At 27.3% G+C, this 23,524-nt stretch overlaps 1 protein-coding gene across 2 annotated transcripts; it reads right to left on the reverse strand.

Annotated features, from left to right (window-relative positions):
* Window positions 1-1,475: 1,475 nt before the first annotated feature.
* Window positions 1,476-14,818, reverse strand: LOC145831866 (tubulin alpha-1 chain). Of its 2 annotated transcripts, XM_082939213.1 has the most exons (10): window positions 14,706-14,818; window positions 12,012-12,234; window positions 10,575-10,747; window positions 10,101-10,229; window positions 9,452-9,609; window positions 9,256-9,329; window positions 8,823-8,990; window positions 7,784-7,881; window positions 4,988-5,181; window positions 1,476-1,670 (listed from the first exon to the last, which is right to left on the reverse strand). In XM_082939213.1, the coding sequence occupies exons 1-10, from the start codon at window positions 14,706-14,708 to the stop codon at window positions 1,535-1,537; spliced, it is 1,356 nt and encodes a 451-aa protein (XP_082795339.1). In that variant the 5' UTR covers window positions 14,709-14,818; the 3' UTR covers window positions 1,476-1,534. The 2 variants fall into 2 exon arrangements, with proteins under 2 accessions (XP_082795339.1, XP_082795340.1); XM_082939214.1 differs by lacking the exon at window positions 14,706-14,818 and having other exon boundaries at window positions 12,012-12,267.
* Between the last annotated feature and the right edge of the window lie 8,706 nt (window positions 14,819-23,524).

Genomic DNA, 23,524 nt, shown 5'->3' on the forward strand with positions numbered 1-23,524 from the left:
TCAACAGCTGATTGTGAGTTCACTTTGGTGGCGGTGATCACATGATTGGATTGTTAATGTGATTTTTTTGTTGTAGCGCCGGTGAACACTTACTTAAGGATTTGAGCTTCATGATTTTCCCACACTTTGTGGTTTTTAGTGTTGAGATTTTAGCCTTGTGAGTGTTCTCCAAATGGCGTGTCACCAAGGGCTTTTTATTTGTTTAAAAGATAGTTTTTTGTTTATTTTATTTTTGGATAGTTAAAGTTAAATATTAATGGGGCAGGTAAAATTACATATGATGTAACACACTCACTTTTCCCCAGAAAACGTTTATCGTTGCAAGGGGTAGAGTTTGAGACTGATGTTTTTTTACCATAAAAAAAAAAGAGCAAAAATGGTCTTAGTGGTTGTAATGAGTTTTTTTAAGAAATCTTGTTAGAGGAGGCCATATCTTTTTTAATTTATTTTAAAGGTGCCTTTTCTAAAAGTTGAAAACTTTGTTGTATAGCTTCTAGTTACTATCGCCGTATAACTGATTATTTAAACACTTTTTTTTTAACAAATGACTGCTTTTTGTTTATAACCAATTATGGCCCAGAAACATTTTTTGGAAGCATAAAGGGTCAGTCATGTTTAAAAAGGTTCTGATCCTATTTGCTGAGAAAACTATTTAAAATTCGTTTTAGCATTTTTCTGTAAATCTTTCATCAAAGTAGAGTTGTTATTAATGGAGCTTGACTAAATCTGCCTTTTAAAATATTTCTAATAAACCAAAACATATAATACATCTAATAGTATAAATTGGGAACCGATCATTTCTCACTCGGTCAAGTCGCAGAAACGCTCACCGACCAAGGCAGGGTTGCCGCTGATTTTTGGCAATTTTCCTCCGGGCTTTAAAAAGTACTTGTTTTTGGGTCTACTTTTAGTTTAAACACGAGTTTAAGGTAAAAAACTGTGTTAAATAGTATAAAAACATTGTAAAGCATCTTCAAATGAGTTTTTTAATAAAAAAATTTAAGATGATGACAAAAACTTTTTATCTATATGGTAGACTTTTTGTGTCAATCATAATTCTTTTACTTATATGTAAAAATTGTTCAAAATTCCAGATTTTTTTCAAAATTTCTCAAACTCCTGTTTTTTTTTTTGCCTAAATTATCAAATTCAAGGTAAAGTGGCAACCCTAAGGGTAAGGAGTAACAGTGATAGTAAAAGAAATAAAAAAAAAAACATTTAAAAATTTCAGGTGGGAGTTAGTGCACGGTCGGGAACTGAAAGAGCGAAGCAATAAATTGTCTCGGAATATTAAAAAAGATTTAATTAAAGTCTATTAAGTTCTTACGATCACACACCACCCTTATTGTCTAAATTCAAAACTAACCACCATGATTTATTTATAAAACCAAACATTACGATAACACGCTCTTGAAACTTGATTAATCAACTGGACTGAATCAAAAGTTGAACTATAAAAAAAACAGTACAAAAAAACTGCAAGGTGGCATAATTTATTTACAGAGCGACGCGCATGATCAATAAACACATGATTCTAATATTCTTCTCCCTCATCTTCGCCCTCATCGTCAACGGAGTCCAACCCGACCTCCTCGTAATCTTTCTCCAGCGCGGCGAGGTCCTCACGCGCCTCGCTGAACTCTCCTTCCTCCATTCCCTCTCCTACGTACCTGTGAGAATACAGTTTAATGTTTAGTTAATTACTTCTTTATATTAGCTCCTGTGTGGTGATAGTTTGATATTAACAATCACATGGAGTATAAGTTGTTTTGGTTGACTATTTACACGTTGTTAGTTATTTACGTACCTGTGAGAAGAGTTAATAATTTAATACTATGTTTATTACTCCTTTATATTAGTTCCTGTGTGGTGACATCTGAAGTTGTATTAACTTTGTTAAAAAAATTTTATGCTAAATCTTATTAAGTATATGAATGAAAGGAGTTATTATCGTAGGAGTGTTAATATAACAGAATGGTATGAGAGTGTTATGCTATTCTATCCTATTCTTATAAGTACCTGTTAGAAAAATTGAGAAAGATGTTTATATGAAGAGTCAATTAGTAAGAAGTAATAAGTGAGGAAAGAATGATGTCATAGTGTTATATCAAGATCATATTTTTTATCTTATACTTATCTTTATACTTTGCTATCTTACTGTAGATTTTAGTTGTTCTACGTATCTGTGAGAAGAGGTATAAATATTTGTTTGAGAGAATGATGTAAGAGGTATAAAAATCGAAAATGTGAGATTGTATAAACGTTACCAAAACTCATGAAAGAATAATAAGAAATGTAACTTTGAGATGATATTAATAAACTAAGCTTAAAAGTGGAAAAGCTCGTTAATATGAAGTAGATTTGTGTGGTATAGCTCAGGGCTGTCACTTTTGAGTCAAAAAGCCAAATTTTCTGCTATTTTATAACTTTTCTTAAAATAAATAAAAATTTAGCCTGATTGGTCTAAAACAAACTAGAGTCAGACTGAATTTAAGAGAAGACTGTTAAAAACAATAACATGATTTTTTTTAATCTGTTAACTAACCTTACATACCTAAATGAACTCTAGCCTAGACATTTAGAAAAATATCCAAACTGGCCTAAGTTACACCAAACTAGTTGAAGTTTAGGAGAAATCTTTTTATTAGGCTTGAATACTAAAAAACATTATTTTAATAACAAAACTTAATATATAAAAAAAAATATTTTAATCTTTAATGCCATAAAACAAAGCTGTATTTTTTCAAAAAAAAAATTCAAATCATCAGAGTTAATTAAAACTTCAAACTACTTTGAGTTAGATTAAGTGTGTGACAAAAGATTTAGTACATATATTATGTATATATTTAGTATAAATAAGAAAAAAACATCATAAGAAAGTGTAACTAGATACATGTTTTTTGATCTATAATGAAATAAAACAATAACAAAATGGACAGTTGTATGCTTAAGTTTAAAACATATTTAATTACATGATTTTCTTAATTTTGTATAGTAATAATATATTTACAAATAAATGAGTTTTGAATTTGTTTTTATCTTAAGATGTTAAAAATTAATATATTATTTTTATATCATCAGTTTTCCCCAAAAACTATCGTGGCCTTATAAATTAAATTGGTCAAAGTTCATCTAAATTAACTTCCTTGTAGTTATGTGTATTAAACTGACTAATATATAATAAATAAAGAGTAACTACATTAATAATAATTCAAAGATTGGTGGTAAAAAACTATTATATATAAATGAAATTAAATAAGGTTTAATACGAAAATAATTTAATCATCAGAATTTTAACTAATAATTGGCTTATTGCATCTTTTTTTTGTAAAAATTTTCAAAATTTAAACTCAATATTACAAATTCTAATCATGATAAATAGGTTTTGAACTCGATATACTTATTGTAACTATTATAATTATAATATTGTTATAAATAAGTGTATGTGCGTGATAATATCGCTATAAAACTTTTAAATTCATCCCGCGTAAATTTATCTCCACACCTTATTTTATAGTGACGTCATAATTATTAGTTTATCTCACGATAGAACAATTGAGTGCGCTTTACGGCTCACTGCCAATTACACCTTGTAAATTGAATTATCATCGTGGTTACAATGTTATAAATAGATGCAGATCTAACTCAAAATTTTTTAAATAAATCATTTGTTGAGTTTTCAAATTACCTTCACCTCAATTTTAACTTGTTTACAAATTTTAAAAGGGTTTAACTTTACTTATTTTAAACTGAAATAAGGAAGCATTGCAAAAAAAAACACTTTAAAAAAGTTGATTTTTTTAAAGTTATATAAATAATTAAAAATTTAACTACACTTTTATATAATTTAAGTGTTATTTTAAAATTTATCACATGTACTTAAATCAAACAGTCACATACTCAAGTGATGTTAAAATAAAATAATTTTTAAAAACTTATACTTAATATCAACAAAGACATACCATTGTTTGAAGTCTTAAATATAAGCTGTATAAAAAAGAACAGTGAACCATGAGAAAATTGCGGTAATTTTGAAAATTTGCGCGCTCAGATATAAAACCACACCTTTATTTGATGAAAATAATGCGCGCAGTTTCCTTAAGTGCATTACATCTCTAGCATGAAATATTTATGAGCTTGGCTCTCAACATATGTAAATTAAATACATGTTGAACTTTGTTTTCTTACAAGCATGATTTAAATAACACAGTGAGATTTTTCACAGCTTACTGGTAGGTGAGTCAGTTGTATTTAATTAAATTATTCATTCTAACATCACAGTACACTATATGTTTATACAAGTGCATTTTATATGGTAAAATATTAAATTTAACAACTTATTTATCCGAAAAGTGCTAGTAGTAACAATACTGATAATGAAATATTTAAAACAAAACTTGTTAAACTTGATCAACTAAACTGTTGCAATATAACTTGTTTACATATACCTCATTTATATACAACCGTATTTAAATATCAAATTAACTTTACAAAACATAACTTACAGCAAACAAAAGAAAGACAGATTTAAAAATATTATACTCATTTATCTAATTATGCAGGAAACAAAATTTATCTAGTAAAAATGTAAATATAAACATTTGACTTTGAGGTTATAAAAACTAGCTTTGGTTTTCCAAAAAAAACTAAAAAAACTTCAAACAAGACATAACTAGCCTGAGTGTGTTATATCAATATTCTACTTGTAAATACAACTGACCTTATCAAATATACTATCAAGTTTTTACCAACATACCCAAACTAACTAAGCATGTCTAGAACAAATACTAAATATATACTTTAATAACATGATCAAATATTATATCCAAACTAACCAGTGAACAAAGGCGCATTTAGTAAATATATAAAACACAATATTTAATCTTTAATATATTTTTCTTAAACACACATCCAACTAACCAGTGAACATAGAAGATTTACCATAATACTTAATAAATTATTTCTATTCAAGTAACAAACATCTCACCAGTGAACGAAGGCGCGCTTGGCGTACATCAGGTCGAACTTGTGGTCCAATCTGGCCCACGCTTCCGCGATGGCGGTGGTGTTTGAGAGCATGCACACGGCGCGCTGCACCTTGGCCAGGTCGCCGCCCGGGACCACCGTGGGCGGCTGGTAGTTGATGCCCACCTTGAACCCGGTCGGGCACCAGTCCACGAACTGTTTTGAGAGGGGATGTTGTTATAAAAATAAATATGAATAAATGTGTTTTTCAAGTGTAATTTGCAAAAATTATTATTAAACGTGTAATATCATTAAAAAATATATAGTTAAGAGTATAAAGAAAAGAATTAAAAAAAGTATAAAAAAATTATTTAAAAAAAAGTATCAAGTATAAAGTTCAGACATATGATGTCCAAATATTTATTAGAGGAAATTAATTGTATAAAATGAGAATTGTACAAAACCTGAATGAACCTACTTTAACTTTCAATATCGAAATAAGAAACAAGATAATTAAAATGAGTTATTTACAAAAAAAATTCAAACTTTTTGTTATGAAGTAAAAGTTATGAAAAACAAAAATAATAACGATCAAGTACTTCAGTTAACTACTTAAGTCCAAATTTCAATTATTATTTTGTAATTTTATAATGTAGTGATTAATATACTTAAACTTTCTTCTTGACTACTGCAATTTATTATAGCATAAAATATTTAAGCACTTCACTAAACTAAATCAGAAATGTTAGTTTAATAAAACTGTATACACAAGAATAAAACTAAAGTATCTTTTAAACAACGTTTGATATATATATCTATTTTTTAACTGAAATAGTCTTTAAACAAGTTTTTATCGAGTTACAACACAAAGAAAAGGTTTTTTTTCTGATTTTCTAGAAACTTTTTAAAAAAGAACAGCTCTTTGTTTCATTAAACAAAGGTTCAAGATTTATTTCTATCGAACAATCGATAATTTCAAGAAAAAATTTTAGAAATAAAAAAAACATATAAAAGCAGGATGTAGCCACTGTAAACTGACGAAAATTATTTATGAAATCTCAAGTGATTTTCAAGTGAAGAAAATTGTTTGGAAATTTTGCATTACGTAAATATTTATATTTGGTGAAAGGTGACGCCCTGTAGAAACACACTGCAGAAATTCAAAAAACACTCCACTTATATTTTACAGAAATACAAATATTTGACTTGTAAACATTTATCAAAACACTGAGGTGGTAGTGCAAACAATTTGTTTGTTTTAAAGGTCGTCTACCCTGCAATGCAATGAAGTAATGATTTATTACAAGCAGTTTTGATAAAAAGCTTGCTTGATATTTGTTGAAAACAATTTATATTTAGTTGTTAACATAATTTAAAAAACAAGCAGCTAAATACTTATAAAACGTGTTTAGGTTTAAAAAAACTTAAATTTAAAAGAATTAAAAATGAAGATTAAGTTTAATTAAGTTTAAACTCTATTAACATTAAACTAATTCAACATAACTTTTTTATTTATTTTACCTCATAAAAACTAATAAAAACCACTTTAAGCTTATTATATTTGAGAAAAATGCAAGTGGTAAGAAACAGAGAAAATAAATAGCAGCGAAATTTGACCTTGAATTTTTTTTTTTTGCAATATTACGTGTATGCAAGAGTGCTGGAACGACAAGGGAAAATGTGTATTGCAAAATACATCGAAATTCTCAAGGTCAAAATTTGCTGCCGCTTGTTCTGTTTTATACAATAAAAAGTGAAAGAAGTTTTTTCATCTTACAAAGGTTGTGCAAGCTTTACAGGATTTGTGTTCTTTCTTAAAAAATATACATTATAACCTTTCTTGTTTCATGGAAATACATTGTAAGATTTAATTAAAAAAGATATTAAACGCATATAAGAAAAAATATATAATAAACAGTTAAGTAGATTTTAAAGAAATATTCAATTAAGAAACATTTTATAAAACAGTAAAAAATCGTATATATTAAGAGCGATTTTAATTGCATGGCAAAGTCGTTAAAAGCTTTTTTCAATAAAATTTAGGATATAATTTTTATTGCCAACAATTACTGTGAACATTTTTTGCAGTTTTTGCTTGTGTGGCAAAACCAGAGGAAAAGCTAACAAACAAATTTCAAAATGTTTTTAACCTTTGATCAAATCAATTAGCTTTTAATTGCTGTCTAGCTAGTTCTTAGGAGAAAATACCAAAAAGTTACGTTTTAGTAATTTAGCAGTAGTTCTTAATATTGAATTATATAATTTTTCAAACAAACACTGATTTAACTACTTTGAATGAATTTTTTAACAATAAACCCGTGACAATCATTGAACAAAAAAAAAACTAATCAACACTATCTATATATATTAATAGAATAAACAGGCATTTATTTTTACAAAAAAATCATATTTATAAAACTTAAAAACTGGACCACACAAAAATACAATGACTTTTTAGATTTACAAAAGAAGCAAACTTGTAGAACAGAATGAACATCTAAAATTATTGAAAAATAAATACATAAAACACTAAAACAACAAGCTTAAACTTAAAAAGACAACCAAGCTGAATGGTTCTTATAGTAGAGTGCAATAAAATTTACTTAATATATTTAAAATGACAGCAAGTATAAAAAATTAATAAATAACTAACGATCTCCAAACTAAACGATATTCGAAGAAGTTTCGCTTTATACAAAGACTACAAAGAACTAAATTATACATAAATAAAAACAGCCAAGTACCAACCATACCTATAAAATTATTACTTAACACTAAAATGATATATTAATAAAAATAACAAATTCAAAATACTAACCTGTATGGTTCTCTTGGTCTTGATGGTTGCTATGGCAGCGTTGACGTCCTTGGGAACAACATCACCCCTGTACAGCATACAACAGGCCATGTACTTACCTGTTTATTATACATAAATTATATCTTTGAATTAATAAGTATTTTTTAATCACAGTCAGATGAAAACTTAAATATTTATGCTCAAGGTACGAAACATATTTATCTGTTGTTTTTGTTTATAACATAAACTGCACTCTCTTAACCTAAAAAGTACACTAGAAACTAATTTTGATAAAACAAAATCATATATATATGTATATATATCACAGATGTTCTTGTGCTATAACTTTATTTCAACTAACGGCGTTTCACTGCTCTCAAATAAATTTAAGAACAGATCTACGGAGTCTATAAAATGTTAACACACATTAGAAAAAAAGCAGAATAAAGCATGTATAATTATGTATCGTATTTATCTAGGTAGTAACTATAGATGGACTTTATGGTTTAAAAACAAAGTTTGGAATAAAAGCACAAAATTATAAAATTAAACTTGCAAGTTAATACTTCATGTTTTTAAGCTGTATAAATTATTGAACAATTTGTTAAAATTATTATGACGTAACATTTCTGCAAAACTCAATTTAATTTTCATTTTTAAAATTTGCCTATTCTTAGAGCTTTTTGAGGTTAGTGCCTACTTTTATTAAATTTGTTTTTTTTATAGACAATTTTATAATTTTATGCTTTTATCCCAAACTTTGTTTTCAAACCATAAAGTCCATTTATAGTTACTACCTAGATAAATACGATACATAATTATACATGCTTTATTCTGCTTTTTTTTCTAATGTGTGTTAACATTTTATAGACTTCGTAGATCTGTTCTTAAATTTATTTGAGAGCAGTGAAACGCCGTTAGTTGAAATAAAGTTTTAGCACAAGAACATCTGTGATATACATTCCGATAAGCTTAGCTTATCAGGATCTCCAGGATTTAACGCCTTATAACGTTACATCTTATATGTATATATATATATATCTATATTAATTGTACTTACCATGCCTGGGGTCGCACTTTACAAGCTGGTTTTGCGGTTCGAAGCAGGCGTTGGTGATTTCAGCAACGCTGAGTTGCTCGTGGTAAGCTTTCTCTGCAGATATGACTGGAGCGTAAGTTGCCAGCGGGAAATGGATGCGAGGGTACGGCACCAAGTTGGTCTGGAACTCTGTTTGAGATTAAACTAAATTTTAATTAAGTCTATCCAATGTTGATTATAGTTGTTTAAACTAAAATTATCAGACCGTTTTCATTAAGATTCAACTAGTTTAAAGTGGTCAACTTTGAGGTGTTACTAATTTATAATGCATTATAGCTAATCCTATTTAAACTTTACTCTAGTCAAAAACCAAAAAAATTGATAAATAAATAACTAAAATGACGAACAATTATTCGAAAAAATAATTATAGAATGGCAAAAAACTGAAACAAACCGGTGAGATCGACGTTCAAAGCTCCGTCGAACCTCAAAGAAGCGGTGATAGAAGACACGATCTGTCCAATCAACCTGTTTAAACGAGTTAAATAAATTGAAAACAGAAATAACAAAATTGACAAGTTGTTAAATACCTATTCAAATTTGTGTTAGTAGTTTAAAAAAATTTTACCAAACTGCAAGTTGTTACTCACCTGTTCAAGTTGGTGTAGGTGGGTCTCTCAATATCCAGGTTTCTTCTGCAAATGTCGTATATGGCCTCGTTGTCAACCATGAAAGCGCAGTCAGAATGTTCCAATGTGGTGTGAGTTGTAAGTATGCTGTTGTATGGCTCCACGACCGCTGATGAGATCTGTGATGTTTTTAATATTACTAAATTGTATTTGGTTATAAAAAATATATAACAATAGATTAGCTATAAAACAAAGTTGTTGATTAGATCCAAGGTTATAAAACCGAAACATATTTTATATTTTTAGACTTCTTAACAATTTTTATTTTAATTAATTGATTAAAGTGTAAGTAAAAAGTCGGATAAGGTATATTTCATACCAGTTATTTAATTTTTTTTTTGCTATCAATAAATTTGTGTTTAAAAATCCAAGGATAAACAACACTAGATGACGTTTAATTTACAAAAGTACTAATACGAATAACATAAGTTAATATGCTAATAACATAATGCTAGTAAAAAAAATTCTAATACGTTGTATAAAAACATGAAAAAAGTGTATCTTATATCTTGATGAACTTTTTTAGTTGTCAAGCGTGAATCTATAAAGTCAGTCAAGAAAATATATATAACTCAATAAACTTTAATTTCGCTTCAAGTCAAGTACATACCTGTGGGGCGGGATAGACGGCAAACTCGAGTTTTGATTTCTTTCCGTAGTCAACGCTGAGCCTTTCCATCAGCAATGAAGCGAATCCGGATCCGGTACCACCTCCAAACGAGTGGAAAATCAAGAATCCCTGCAAAATAATAGTTACCATTTTATTGAGGTTTTCAAAAAAATGGGTATAATTTTTTTTTTAATCAACTTTTTAAATGATTTTTAATGGTAGGTTTAATACACCAAACAACCTGAAGACCAGTGCAGTAATCAAATAAGACATAAAATTTAAAAAAAATTGAATTAAATATAAAAAATTAAATTAAATATAAAAAATTGATTAAAAAAAAAATAGTTACAAAAAATTTTTGATTAGAACTTTCCGAAAAACTTTTTTTAATCAATTTTTTATCAAATAACATATAATGAATATTAAAAACTTGTAGTATGAATTAACAATAACAAACAGACAAAACAAGCAAACCTGAAGACCGGTGCAGTTATCAGCCAGCTTCCTTATCCTGTCCAGCACCACATCAACAAGCTCCTTGCCGACGGTGTAGTGTCCCCTGGCGTAGTTGTTGGCGGCATCCTCTTTGCCCGTAATGAGTTGCTCGGGGTGGAACAGCTGCCTGTACGTTCCAGTGCGCACTTCATCTGTTTGAATAAATTTGTTTAATAATATTGTGAAATTTTTTAATTTATAAAAAACAAGGTTTATTTCTTACTCTTTTTAATAAACAAAAGATCTCTTTTCAAGTGTTTTGTTTTAAGAAATGAAACATTTTTTACTTCGTCTGTTCGATTAATTACACATCATTCAAAAATTATCAGTAACATGTTGATACATTATAAATAGAAAAAAATAATTATATTCAGGTTTTGCTTAGTCTCTTAATGTTGGTAACAAATAGTATTTTGCATGTTTTATATCTAATGCACTTCGTCTGTTTGAATAAATGTGTTGAATAATTTTGTGTTTTTTTCTTATTTCTAATAAACAATGTTCATTTCGTATTTTGTATAAAGAATAAAAGATCTCTTTACAAGTGTTTGTTTTAAGAAATGAAACATTTATTTTGATGGTAAATTTTTGATATTTTAGTGAGTATTAAAATAAACAACGCATAATTCACTTTAAAGAAACTTATACTTTGTGGTATTTAAATTTTTCATCAACATTTATTTATATAAAACTTATTATAAATGTTGTAAGATTTGAACATGTGTACCAAAATTTAAAAATAAAACAACTATAATTAGAGTGATTTTAAAAACAAAACCATTTACAAACTTGTCAAGTTTGCTAGTAATTTACTTAACAAAATATTTGCTTAGTTATTAATCATATTTGGTTAGGCAGCCCATAAACAACGTTTAAAAAGGCTTATAATATACAAGTTTTCAATAAAATTGAATTGTTTCCCATAAAGCTAAAACAGCACTATTAGTAGTTATTTTATAGTGATCAGTATATAAATATTCAGTAAAAAAATTAATAAAATCAATAAAAAACTCTTACATAAACCATATCATATAAAATAATTTAAATCTTTTTTTATTTAGACAAATTGACATAAAAAATTTATCAAGACATCATTAATTTACAGAACTGTTAAAACTAATAATAATTAAATGACAAACAATAGTAAGATCTAAAGTTAAACAGAATAGTTTAAGAAATCCAACACCAGTTATTTCAAGTCATATAATAATTTATAATTTAAAACAAATAAAAACCACATACTAAACCAAACAACAACTAAAATTATCTAATTAACTCTTATAAAAACTTATACAGGGTGTTTTAATTTCTTTCTGATTTAACCTAATACAACACTATATAAAATATCAAACCAAATTAAGGTTGTTGAGGGTCAACCTTGTTTTACAAAAGATGAAATATAACAAAACAACTCACCAACAACAGTGGGCTCAAGGTCCACAAACACGGCCCTGGGAACGTGCTTTCCTGCCCCGGTTTCGCTGAAGAAGGTGTTGAAGGAGTCATCTCCCCCGCCAATGGTCTTGTCCGATGGCATCTGACCATCTGGCTGGATTCCGTGCTCTAAACAGTAGAGCTCCCAGCAGGCGTTGCCAATCTGCACTCCGGCTTGCCCAACATGGATTGAAATTACTTCACGCTGTTGGAAGATCATTGAGTTAGTTTGGTCAAAATAAAGGTTTGTAAACGTTTTAATTTTCAACCGGGGCTTTATAAGTTTAAGTTTATTAAGGTTAAATAATAATAAAACCATTGGTGTGTGAATGTGGTGATTGACAGTTACAATAATTTACTTTATTTTAAACTAATGAGTTATAATGGTACTATACCAGCTTGCTCAACATGATTTTCAATTACTTCACACTGTGTTATATTGAAAAATTTAGATGATAAAATTACACCATCCTTGAAAAAAATGATATGATAAAAGTTAAATTCTAATACTGAACCTTCTTCCATTTGGACTAGAAAATGCCTAGCTTGGAATTATAACTATTTTTATTACTTGATTTATTGTGTTAAATCATTGGTGGTTGAAGTATGATGTATCATAAAGACATTTTTTTATCTATTTTCGAATTAGTATGTTATTATGATCTTTTATTTGCTTGACTCATGAATTTAAATTAGTTTACACTGCATTTAGAAAAGCAATCTTGTTAGAAAACTATTATGGGCATAGGGGGGGTAAACACCCTTTTTTGGTTTTTGATCTTATTTTATATAGTTTTTACTAAGCTACAAGATGCTTTTTACAGATTTAAAAAATTCAAAATAATTTTTGAGATATAGCCGGTAAAAGTCGGAGCCAACAATAGGTTCCTTATAGGAGGCGCAAACTAAAACGGCAAAATTAGACTATTTTACTAAAAATCTATCTTCTCCTACGTTTTTTGAGATAATTATTTCAAACTTTGAGGAAATGTTCCTTGATATATTTAGAAAATTCTGTCGGAAGGAATTTTGAAAAAAAATTAAAAATAAAAATTTTATATAAAAAATAAACAAAAAAAACAGTTTTTTTTTTTGTATTTTTGTTATAAAATTTTTATTTTTAATTTTTTAAAAATCTGTTCCGACAGAATTTTCTAAATACTGCAAGGAACATTTCCTGAAAATTTGAGGTAGTTATCTCAAAAAACGTAGGAGGAGATAGATTTTTAGTGATTTCTAGTTATTTGCCGTTTTAGTTTGCGCCTCCCATAAAGATCCTATTGTTGCCTCCAGCTTTGACCTGCTATATCTCAAAAATTATTTTGAGTTTTTTAAATCTGTAAAAAGCATCTTGTAGCTTAGTAAAAACTATATAAAATAAGATCAAAAACCAAAAAAGGGTGTTTACCCCCCTCTATGCCCTTATTAGCTTGTTTGTTTTAATTACTTAATCAAAAACTAGATTGATAACTGAAAATTTCAGATAACTGGGACCTGCATTTTATCACTAAAGTTAAAGAATTCATGTTTATATTCACTTAAAATTAATTTATTATCAATTTGCAAGTTTTAACAATTAAAAGAATATACTAATTTAATTTCTATTAAATTTAGTGACATATAAGGCCATACAAAAAACAGAAACAACAAATATATCTAACAATCTTTCAGAATTTAGTTTTCAAATAGCATTAGACTTCATAAAGAAACTGTTTAAGGGCATAGGGAGGTTAAAACACTTTGGGGGTCCATAGGTTTGTTGTTTTTACAAAGTTTTACAAAAATTACAATATCTCAAAAGATTAATAACTTTTTTCAATTCTATAAAAAACTGGCTTTAAGTTTGTACTTAAAGCTTTCTTATAAGAGCCAATGTCATTTTTAGTAAAAAAAATAATTGACCCCCCTTGCCTTTAAATAATTATGAAATTCAAAGAAGGAAACATAATAGCCTGCAGTAGTATGTATACAAATTGTAATGGCCTTAGGTGCAGTAACTCTGCTAAGGATCTTGATCAGGCCTGTCCTCATAAAAAGTATATTTTAGATCCCCTATGTCAAGTTAAATTGTAAATACAATTGTTTTATTGTATGCAAACTTTCAAATCATGAGAAAAAACTTGTAAAAAAACACTTAAAGAATAAGAAGTTTGTGAACTCTTAATAATATAAAAAAATAAAGAATATTTTATGAATAAAAAGCATTGTTGAAAAGCAAGTTAAATTATTTATGATTACTTTTGCATAGAAAAAGAGTTTTTGAAAGATATGTCATTTATTTGAATATATTGTATTTATGTTTTAGGTTTAAAAACCTTAAGAAAAATTTGACTTATGATAAATCCATTATTATATACAAGATCTTCCATAATTATCAGCAATAACTAAAATTCATCTAGTAAAATATTTTCAAATTATGAAAAATCATAAAAACATTATTCCTACTTAAAAATATATTATTTTACAGATATTGTACATTTTATGAATCAGAACTCTGCAAAATTGAACTTTTAAATTTATTATGTGTAAATATTAATGTAATGAGTTTTGTAAAATTTAATTGAAACACTTAAATTTAATTAAAATTATAATGAAATTAAAATTAAAATAATATTAAAATTTGAAATCATAAATTATTTAATTGATTAAGTTATTGCAATTAATCAACGAACTAACCATATTTTCTTTGTAGTTGATTAATATTCTAGTCAATGGACAAAACAATGGACTTTTAAGCAGTCAAACCTTGTTGGTCACAGTAGAATAATTGTATGTTAGCAAGGCGGGTCTAAGCTTATAATATTCATTTCTAGAAACGATCTGATTGGCTCAAGCCGAAAAACAGTTTCTCCCTTTTAGCTATGCGCGTTTTACAGCTGTGCATTTTACAGCTGTGTTTTTTTAACTTGGGTTCACAAGCACAACTACGACAATTAAAGTTAATAATCTTTTTAAGCGTTATTTATTAATAAACTTGTTCTGTATTTTGTGTTTTTATTTAAAATACAACAAAGATTTTTTTTAATTAAACTCAAATTATAATCAAAAAAACTAAGGTTTTATATTTATTGGTAGGCAATTACAAAATGTTTGAAGCAGATAGTTGTTTTAGTTTAAGAAAGAAATTTTTTGATTCTTTTTTTTGTTTCAAAACCACTTGAAATAAGTTGTGTAATATTTAGTAAAACAAGCTATTTTTTATTTTAAAAAACTTTTAATTTAAAGATTTTAGTTTAAAAAAAAAGTTCTATAGTCTGTTTATATTTAAAAAAGTATGTATAACTATTGAAATAATTTAATTGAATATTTCTATCATTAATGTGTTACTAAAACTAGTTTTTTTATAACAAAACCCTATCTACGTTGGAATGTTGTTATTTATAAGAAAATATAGTAGTTTTTAAAATAGTTGTACTTGTAAAAAATCGACTAATAATGTATAGTCGGTAATTTTTTGAAAACTGTAACGACTTTTATATTTTTACTAAATTTTACAACAGCATTTATCGAAAGTAAATGTTTAAAGTTCAAAAGTACTAAAATCATTACTATTGTTTTTATTATCAAAGTAATCCCCAATATTTTCTTAAGAACTAGTCAATTTCTTTGTACATTCTACTTAACTGTTTTCTTTATTCTAATACTTTGTACTAATTGTGATTTTAAATTAGTGGTACAACTATAAGCAAAAGTAGTTTATCAGAGAATGACAAAAATACCATCGCGGTCATCATCGGCTGCAATTCTAAGGACGATTCTGATTGGCTAACATTATACTTTTTTTTATTTCTAGTTTTAAGTATTAAAACTTTATTTGGTTAACTTTTTATAAATTTGGGTGAGGTAGGTTAAGGATTAGGGTGCAAATGTTCTCACTTATAACATAGAATTATTGCAAAACAGAAGTCAAACTTCTTTTATGTTATTTAATATTATTCATATTTAACAGGATTTAGTGAACTAAAGGCGTATTCTAGTTAGCATGTTGCCAATCAACGGACCTGGTATATAAAAAAAGATCACTGAGCCAACCACACAACTTATTTACTTAAACTGTTTTAATTTTTTAACTTTAAGTTCAACAAAAAAACAGAACAAAAACTCAATTATATTTTTTTATAATGAGGCGTTGAAGTATAATTTAGAAAAAGTCTTAAGATAGCAAACTAAAAATAAAACATTTAGTTTAAATTTTAAATTAAAACTCTTGTTCACAATATAAAATACAACAAAAATATAACAATTATTTGTCACAATCGAGATCAGACCAAATTCATCTAAATTTATTTAGTATGATAATAAAAAGGCTAAACTCAAAGATATAGTGTTTGTAGGTGTTCTTCAAAAACTTATAAAAGTATATTTCAACACTGCCTACTTAAAGTTTTTATTATCTATTAAATATGATAAGATTTACTTTTACGCTTTCATTATATTTTTTTTTATTATGATATCTATTTATTATTTTAATAACTTTATCAAATCGATTTTTTTTACCCAACTATACCAAATGAGTACTTTAAATATTTAATGTAGATACTTAACGCATATTCGAAAAGTACCTTGTAATACTTAATTAACATTTGTAATAATTAGTTAAGTTTTAACAGTTTCTTGAGCTTCTGACCCGTTGAGATAACTATTGAATATAACACCGAAATACTTGTTTTAAAACTATTTCTTTTTCAAACAGGTTTAGTTATTTAGTATTCAAACTTATACTTATGAACAACTTATAAATAATTTATAATCAATTTATATATATTATCATCTTTGTCTTCTTAAAATATTTAATGGTTTTATATTAACTACTCAAGTTTTATTTTGCGTAAGTTTAACAAAGCACTTTTAAAAACTAAATAAACGTTCGTATTGAAAATATAAATAGTTTAATTATGATAGGAGTTTAATTAAACATTTTTAATAGAAGTTTTACATAAAGCTGTTAAATCTAAGTTAAAAATAATAAAAATATTTGTTATGAGTTTTACATATTATAGTAATCATGACTAAACTAGCGATGTACTTTTTATATGGTTTCTAACACAGCCTTATACTTTTTATTTTTAATGGAAATTTTCTTCTTTTATTAATTTTTTGTATGTTTTTTAGCTTAAAACTTTGCAACTATGTTGGTGATAAGGTTAACTGTTCACTTAAGTAGTAACCGAGTTTTTCTGAGGTATTTTTAATTTCTATTCAAAAAAGAATTATAGAACACTTTTTTTATTTGTACAGACTATTTTATATTTAAATACAGTAAGGATATAAATAATGTACGCACTTTGAATTGAACCCAGGTAAAATTGCGTACTATTATAAAAGTCTTGCGTACAGACTTGAGAAAAATGTTACTCTTTTTACATCGTGAATAGCTAATTGCAATTTACTTTTAAGAAAATTACGGTTTTTTCTATTTTGTTTTAAAAATACTAGAACTTTTTCAAAATAAAATCGTGTTTTCTTGCTTTAATCTCGTAAAGTTCATGCTTTTGTTTTTTGATTCAGATTTTTTCGAATACGTGAGGGGTAGCTGTCTAAATTGCACGAGCGTACAAAATTGCACGAGTACACAAAATTGCACGAGGGGACAAAATTGCACGAGAGGACAAAATTGCACGAAGATACTTTTGCACGAGGGGATTAAATTTCACGAAGATACTTTTGCGCTAATGGTCACTTTTGCACGAAGACTTTTTTTCACGAGCAGACAATTTTGCACGGGATAAATTAACATTTTTTTATTAATTATTTTTATTTTTTTTACTATCTGTTTCCCCTAACCCTTACCTTCGGTCGGTATATTTTTTTTTAATTAAATTGTTTTATTTTATTTTTTTTAATTATTATAAGTTATTTTTTACCATCACTCTAACCCCTAAAACTTACCCTCGGTCGGTAACTTTTTTTTACAATTAATTTTTAGTTTTTTTTCTGTATTTTAACTCTCGTGCTAAAATGTAGCAAGTGCAAAGTTTACCCTTGGTGCAAAATCGTCTTCGTGCAGTTTTGTGCCCTTTGCAAATTTGGCTGCGTGCAGTTTTGTCTTCGTGCAATTTAGACCCGTCCCCATGTGTGAGACCCTTTTTTTCTGCGATTTTATCGAATAATTAGTAGTAAATGGGCCCAAAGGATTTTTTTAGTTTAGTTGCGGTGTTACAGTTTTTAGTTTTTAGATTTTTACTTTACTTACTAAACTCGCTATCCAAACATTAGACTCTGAAGCAAGATTCAAACAATAACGTTAAGTAAAAAATAGAAAATTCAAGTGCTTAGGATAGAGTTTCTCTAAGCTTATCGTCCTCCAACAGCCAAACCTAGCTATCTGAGGGCTATAACTAGTAATGAGGAATAAACAGTAAATAAGTTGTCAACTAGTAATGGCGTGAGGCTAATTGTTACTTGTTAGTTTCTGTCAAGGGGGCGATTACGAAAATGAACATGAATCAAATAAAAGTGAGTGTTGAGATTTCGACTTTATTGTTTAAATAGAGTGTTCATTATTCGTAAGCAGTAAATTTATGAAATTTAAATTACAGCCATTTTCTTATACTTGTTACATATAAGTGATTAGTTTTAATATGACTTATTATGTTTATTTAACTAGCAGTTTTGTTTTTAATCTTTTTAAGTCAAGGTTTTACAATAAAATGTTCCAGTCTGTAAGTCAAAAGTTTTAAAAAGATTGTTTTAACGTACATATGCTTCAATAACACAGTTGAATATTTTTATTCGTTTAAATATTTTTAGAAACGATTTTTTAATGTTAATTTGTTAATATTAAAAATAAATGAGATTTTTTACATGACTTTTTATTTATTGTGTTTAAAAATTTATGTTTTTATTAATTTTTAGTATGTTTGGGTAAGCTGGGTTAAATATAAAGGTATAGATTAAAAAAAAATTGTACTCATCAAAAGATATCAAACATCTTAAGGTTTCAATCGGACGCCTTTTAAAAACAAGTTTATGTTTCTGTATAACCATAAATATGTATAAATTTTAACTTTTTTGGATAGTAAAGCTGTTATGAGAAAATTCTTCAAGTTTTATTAGCTAAGTAGTAATCTAATAATGTAATTGTTTACAAAAATTACTACTTTTATCAAAAAAATAGTTTTAGTACTTCAAAGTACCATTTAGTAACATAAATCCTTTAGCTAAGTTAAGCTATAATCATAACACTTATTTTAATACAAGTCTAAACCAAACGTGACACTTAATATTTGTCATGTGTTTACTATATTTAAAGAAATATATTTCAAGTTATTAGTTCTTAAACACTTTATAGGTTATTTTTGCATCTTTAACAAGCTATTTTTTACCGAAGCATTATTTTTTTATTAGTTTTATAAAAAAAACCATAATATTTATTTTTTTCCACAGGTAAAAGTCTTTCTTATAATTTACATGCATATTTTATTTAAAACAGGTGTGTTCTGTAATGTTTTATAGGTTATTGTCAATTGATTTAATGTACTTTTATGCCTGTTTGTCTAAAGGTATTTATAACTTAAAGAAAGCTTGATAAAAATTGCAGCATCATTTTCCAGTATAATTTGTTAAATATATCTGAATAAAACTTTGAATTTTGCTACTCATTTACGATTTAAGAAGTGTATTTATTTCGTTATTTTCGGCTTTATTTATATTTGTTTTGAAAAATACTTTTGCTTTTTTTAAACTTTAAAACAACAAAACAACACAATTGTATAGAAACTATTTTTGATAAAAACTTAATCAAAAATAAATATTTTGTTAGAAAATAGAAAGATACATAAAATAATACTCTTTAAGTAAACTAATTTTGTTGCAACTTTTACAATTAGATAATAAATAAGTGTCAAAAAATTAACTTTTCGTCAAAACATTTGTTTATTAATAGAAAACTTTTTTGCCTAAAGTTACAATAAATTATCTTTGAGTTCCGAAAATATTTTATTGTTTTTATGATTTAAATTAAAGGTTTAAATAAGTTTTAATTACTTCCAAAAAAAAAAAAAAATCATTTACAACTTATTTTTCCAAACAACATTTTACAAATTTTTAATTTCACAATTCTTTATCATTCTTTTATAAAGTTTATTGCGGTTAATTGTTTGAATGTTTTATATTAGTAATTAGAAAAAAATTACCTAGGTTGTTAACGTGCAACTAGTACAATATCGTAGTAAACGATAATTTATACGTTATAAATGATTAATGCGGAGTAATACGAGTAGGGGAAATTTAATTTACGCTTTTATAATAAAAAAAAGTGCGTAAATTTTTCTTATAAATGCGTATAGCTTTAATTAACTTCTACTACTTTAAAAAACATTCTGCTTCTGTCATACTAAGACATATCATAACAAAATAAGACTTAAAAAAGAATAATTTAAAAAATCAGCTTTATAATTTTCTTCGGTACAAAAAAATCTATTTTTTTTATAAATTGACTAAGAATTTTTTCACCTTGGTATGAGACTCCACAAACTTATGCACTTATTATAAATAGTATAAACTATAAATGGTTGGTTCACAAATTAGTAAGATTGCTTTTTGTTTGTCTTAGTCAATTTAATAGTAGTACTTTCGAAATATCTTTGTAGAAATCTCTGTACATTAATGCACATTGACTATTAATTTATTGAAGTTTATATTCTCTACCATGATATGTTATATTTTATGCGTACCAAGTAGTAACTGTTCTATAACTTCAGTACAATTTTATTGATAATAATTATGCATTTAAATATCAAGATTTATTTGGGAAAATGAATTCAGAAAAGCAACAACAAACTTATAAAAATGTTGACAAGTAAATAGTGACAGCAAAATCATAAAAAAGTTATACAATACAATGATACGCGGATAAAAAAAAAGTAATAAAGAGTTCATTAAACATAAACATCACAAAAAAAAACATAATACTTTTTTTTTTGTTTTTGCTACATATATTTATTGTTTGACTTGCAGTTGACAGGTGCTGATACAGAAAGCTATTCCGATTTTTTTTCGCCATAATCTGTTTTTCCTATATGTCACTGATAAATTTTCATATACAACAATTTTATACAACATATATCTTTTAATTTTCCGAAGCTTGTTCATCCTCAGAATTATTTCCAGTCTTAGGATTTTGTTCAACCTCTTTGTTTTGTTCAGTCCAATCCTCATACTTTTGATCACCCTCAATGTGTTGTTCCTTGTTAACATCGTCTTCTTCAGGATTATCTTTAATATCAGTGTTCTGTTTATCATCAGATCCTTGTTTATACTCATTACTTCCTTCAGCCATTTTACTTTGCCCAACTTCAGCAACTTTTGTAACATCAGTGTTCTGTTTATCATCAGATCCTTGTTTGTTCTCATCACTTTTTTCAGCCATTTTACTTTGCTCAACTTCATCAACCTTCGTAACATCAACATTCTTTTCTACTTCAGCAACTTTTGAAACATCAACATTATTTTTAACTCCAGCATCTTTTGAAATATCAGTGTTCTGTTTATCATCAGATCCTTGTTTGTTCTCATCACTTTTTTCAGCCATTTCACTTTGCCCAACTTCAGCAACTTTTGAAACATCAACATTCTTTTTTACTACAGCATCTTTTGAAATATCAGTGTTCTGTTTATCATCAGATCTTTGTTTATTCTCATTACCTTCTTCAGCCATTCCACTTTGCTCAATTTCATCAACCTTCGTAACATCAACATTCTTTTCAACTTCAGCAACTTTTGAAACATCAACATTATTTTTAACTCCAGCATCTTTTGAAATATCAGTGTTCTGTTTATCATCAGATCCTTGTTTGTTCTCATTACTTTCTTCAGCCATTTTACTTTGCTCAACTTCAGCAACTTTTGAAACATCAGTATTCTTTTTCACTTCGGCATCTTTTGAAACATCAGTATTCTGATTATCATCAGATCCTTGTTTGTTCTCATTACTTTCTTCAGCCATTTTACTTCGCTCAACTTCAGCTTCTTTTGTAACATCAGTATTCTGTTTGTTCTCATTACTTTCTTCAGCCATTCCACTTTGCTCAACTTCATCAACCTTTGTAATATCAACATTCTTTTTAAGTACAGCATCTTTATTGTCATCAGATCCTTGTTTGTTATCATCACTTTCTTCAGTCATTTTACTTCGCTCAACTTCAGCTTCTTTTGTAACATCAGTATTCTGTTTGTTCTCATTACTTTCTTCAGCCATTCCACTTTGCTCAACTTCATCAACCTTTGTAATATCAACATTCTTTTTAAGTACAGCATCTTTATTGTCATCAGATCCTTGTTTGTTATCATTACTTTCTTCAGTCATTTTACTTTGCTCAACTTCAGCTTCTTTTGTAACATCAATATTCTTTTTTACTACAGCATCTTTTGTGACATCAGTATTTTGTTTATCCTCAATACTTTGGACATTCTCAATGCTTTGTTTAGTCTCATTATTTTGTACATCACTAACATTTTCATCTTCTTTATCAGCATTCTTGCTATGAGAAGTTTTGGTGACATTATAAGCTTGCTCACTTTTTGGTGGCGTGTTTTTACTTACTTTTGGTTCGTTAGTAAAGTTGAGTGATTCACTAGAAGAATCGAGCATGATTGTTTCTTTTGCTTCCTCCTCATCTTCCTCAGTATTTTTTCCATCTTCCGATCTCTGTTCATTCTTTGAATCACAACCTCCTTGGTCATCTTTCATTTTTCTAGGAGTTTTTGAATCTTTAATAGCTTGCTTTTTACTAACAGATTTTGATTTTTTATCAGTTTTCTTTTTCTTAGCAGAATTCAAATTTTTATTATTTTGCTTCCTTTTGACAGCTTTCGAACTGTGATTAGCATTTTTGATGATTCTACATTTTTGACCTTCCAAACTTTGTTCATTCTTTACATCACAACCTCTTAGATCAATTTCTTTGTTTTTAGCAGTTTTTGAGACATTAGGCTGCGTCTTATTAACATATTTTGATTTATTTTCAGTTTTATTTTTCTTAGCAGATTTAGAATTTTTGTTAGATTGTTTCTTTTTAGCAGCGTTCGAATTACGACCAGCATTCTTTTTAACTACAGCATCTTTTGTAACATCATTATTCTGTTTATCATTATTGCTACTAGGAGTTTTAGAAACGTTATTAGCTTGCTCACTTTTTACTGGCGTGTTTTGGCTACCTTCTGGTTCGTTAGTAGAATTCTGTGATTCACTAGAAGTATCGAGCATAACTGTTTCCTTTGCTTCCTCCTCACCATCCACACCTCCTTGATCTACTTTCATGTTTTTAGCAGTTTTTGAGACATTATGAGCTTGCTTTTTATTAACAGATTTTGATTTTTTTTCGGTTTTCTTTTTCTTAGCAGATTTTGATTTTTTTTTCAGTTTTTTTTTTTTCAACAGATTTCGATTTGTTTTCAGTTTTCTTTTTCTTAGCAGATTGAGAAATTTTATTATCTTGCTTCCTTTTGACAGCATTTGCTTTGTGATCAGCATTCTTTTTAATTACAGCATCTTT

This window comes from Thalia democratica, chromosome 3 (genome assembly GCF_965202585.1).
Source record: "Thalia democratica chromosome 3, ktThaDemo2.hap1.1, whole genome shotgun sequence".
In the NCBI taxonomy this organism is placed as follows: Eukaryota; Metazoa; Chordata; class Thaliacea; order Salpida; family Salpidae; genus Thalia; species Thalia democratica.

Excerpts from the sequence above, each read along its gene's own strand:
- LOC145831866 (XM_082939214.1), bottom strand. The coding sequence starts at position 12,249 with ATGATCTTCCAACAGCGTGAAGTAATTTCAATCCATGTTGGGCAAGCC. Across the intron at positions 10,748-12,011 it reads CCTTGAGCCCACTGTTGTTG|ATGAAGTGCGCACTGGAACG; the intron begins GTGAGTTGTTTT and ends TTATTCAAACAG. Across the intron at positions 10,230-10,574 it reads ATAACTGCACCGGTCTTCAG|GGATTCTTGATTTTCCACTC; the intron begins GTTTGCTTGTTT and ends ATTATTTTGCAG.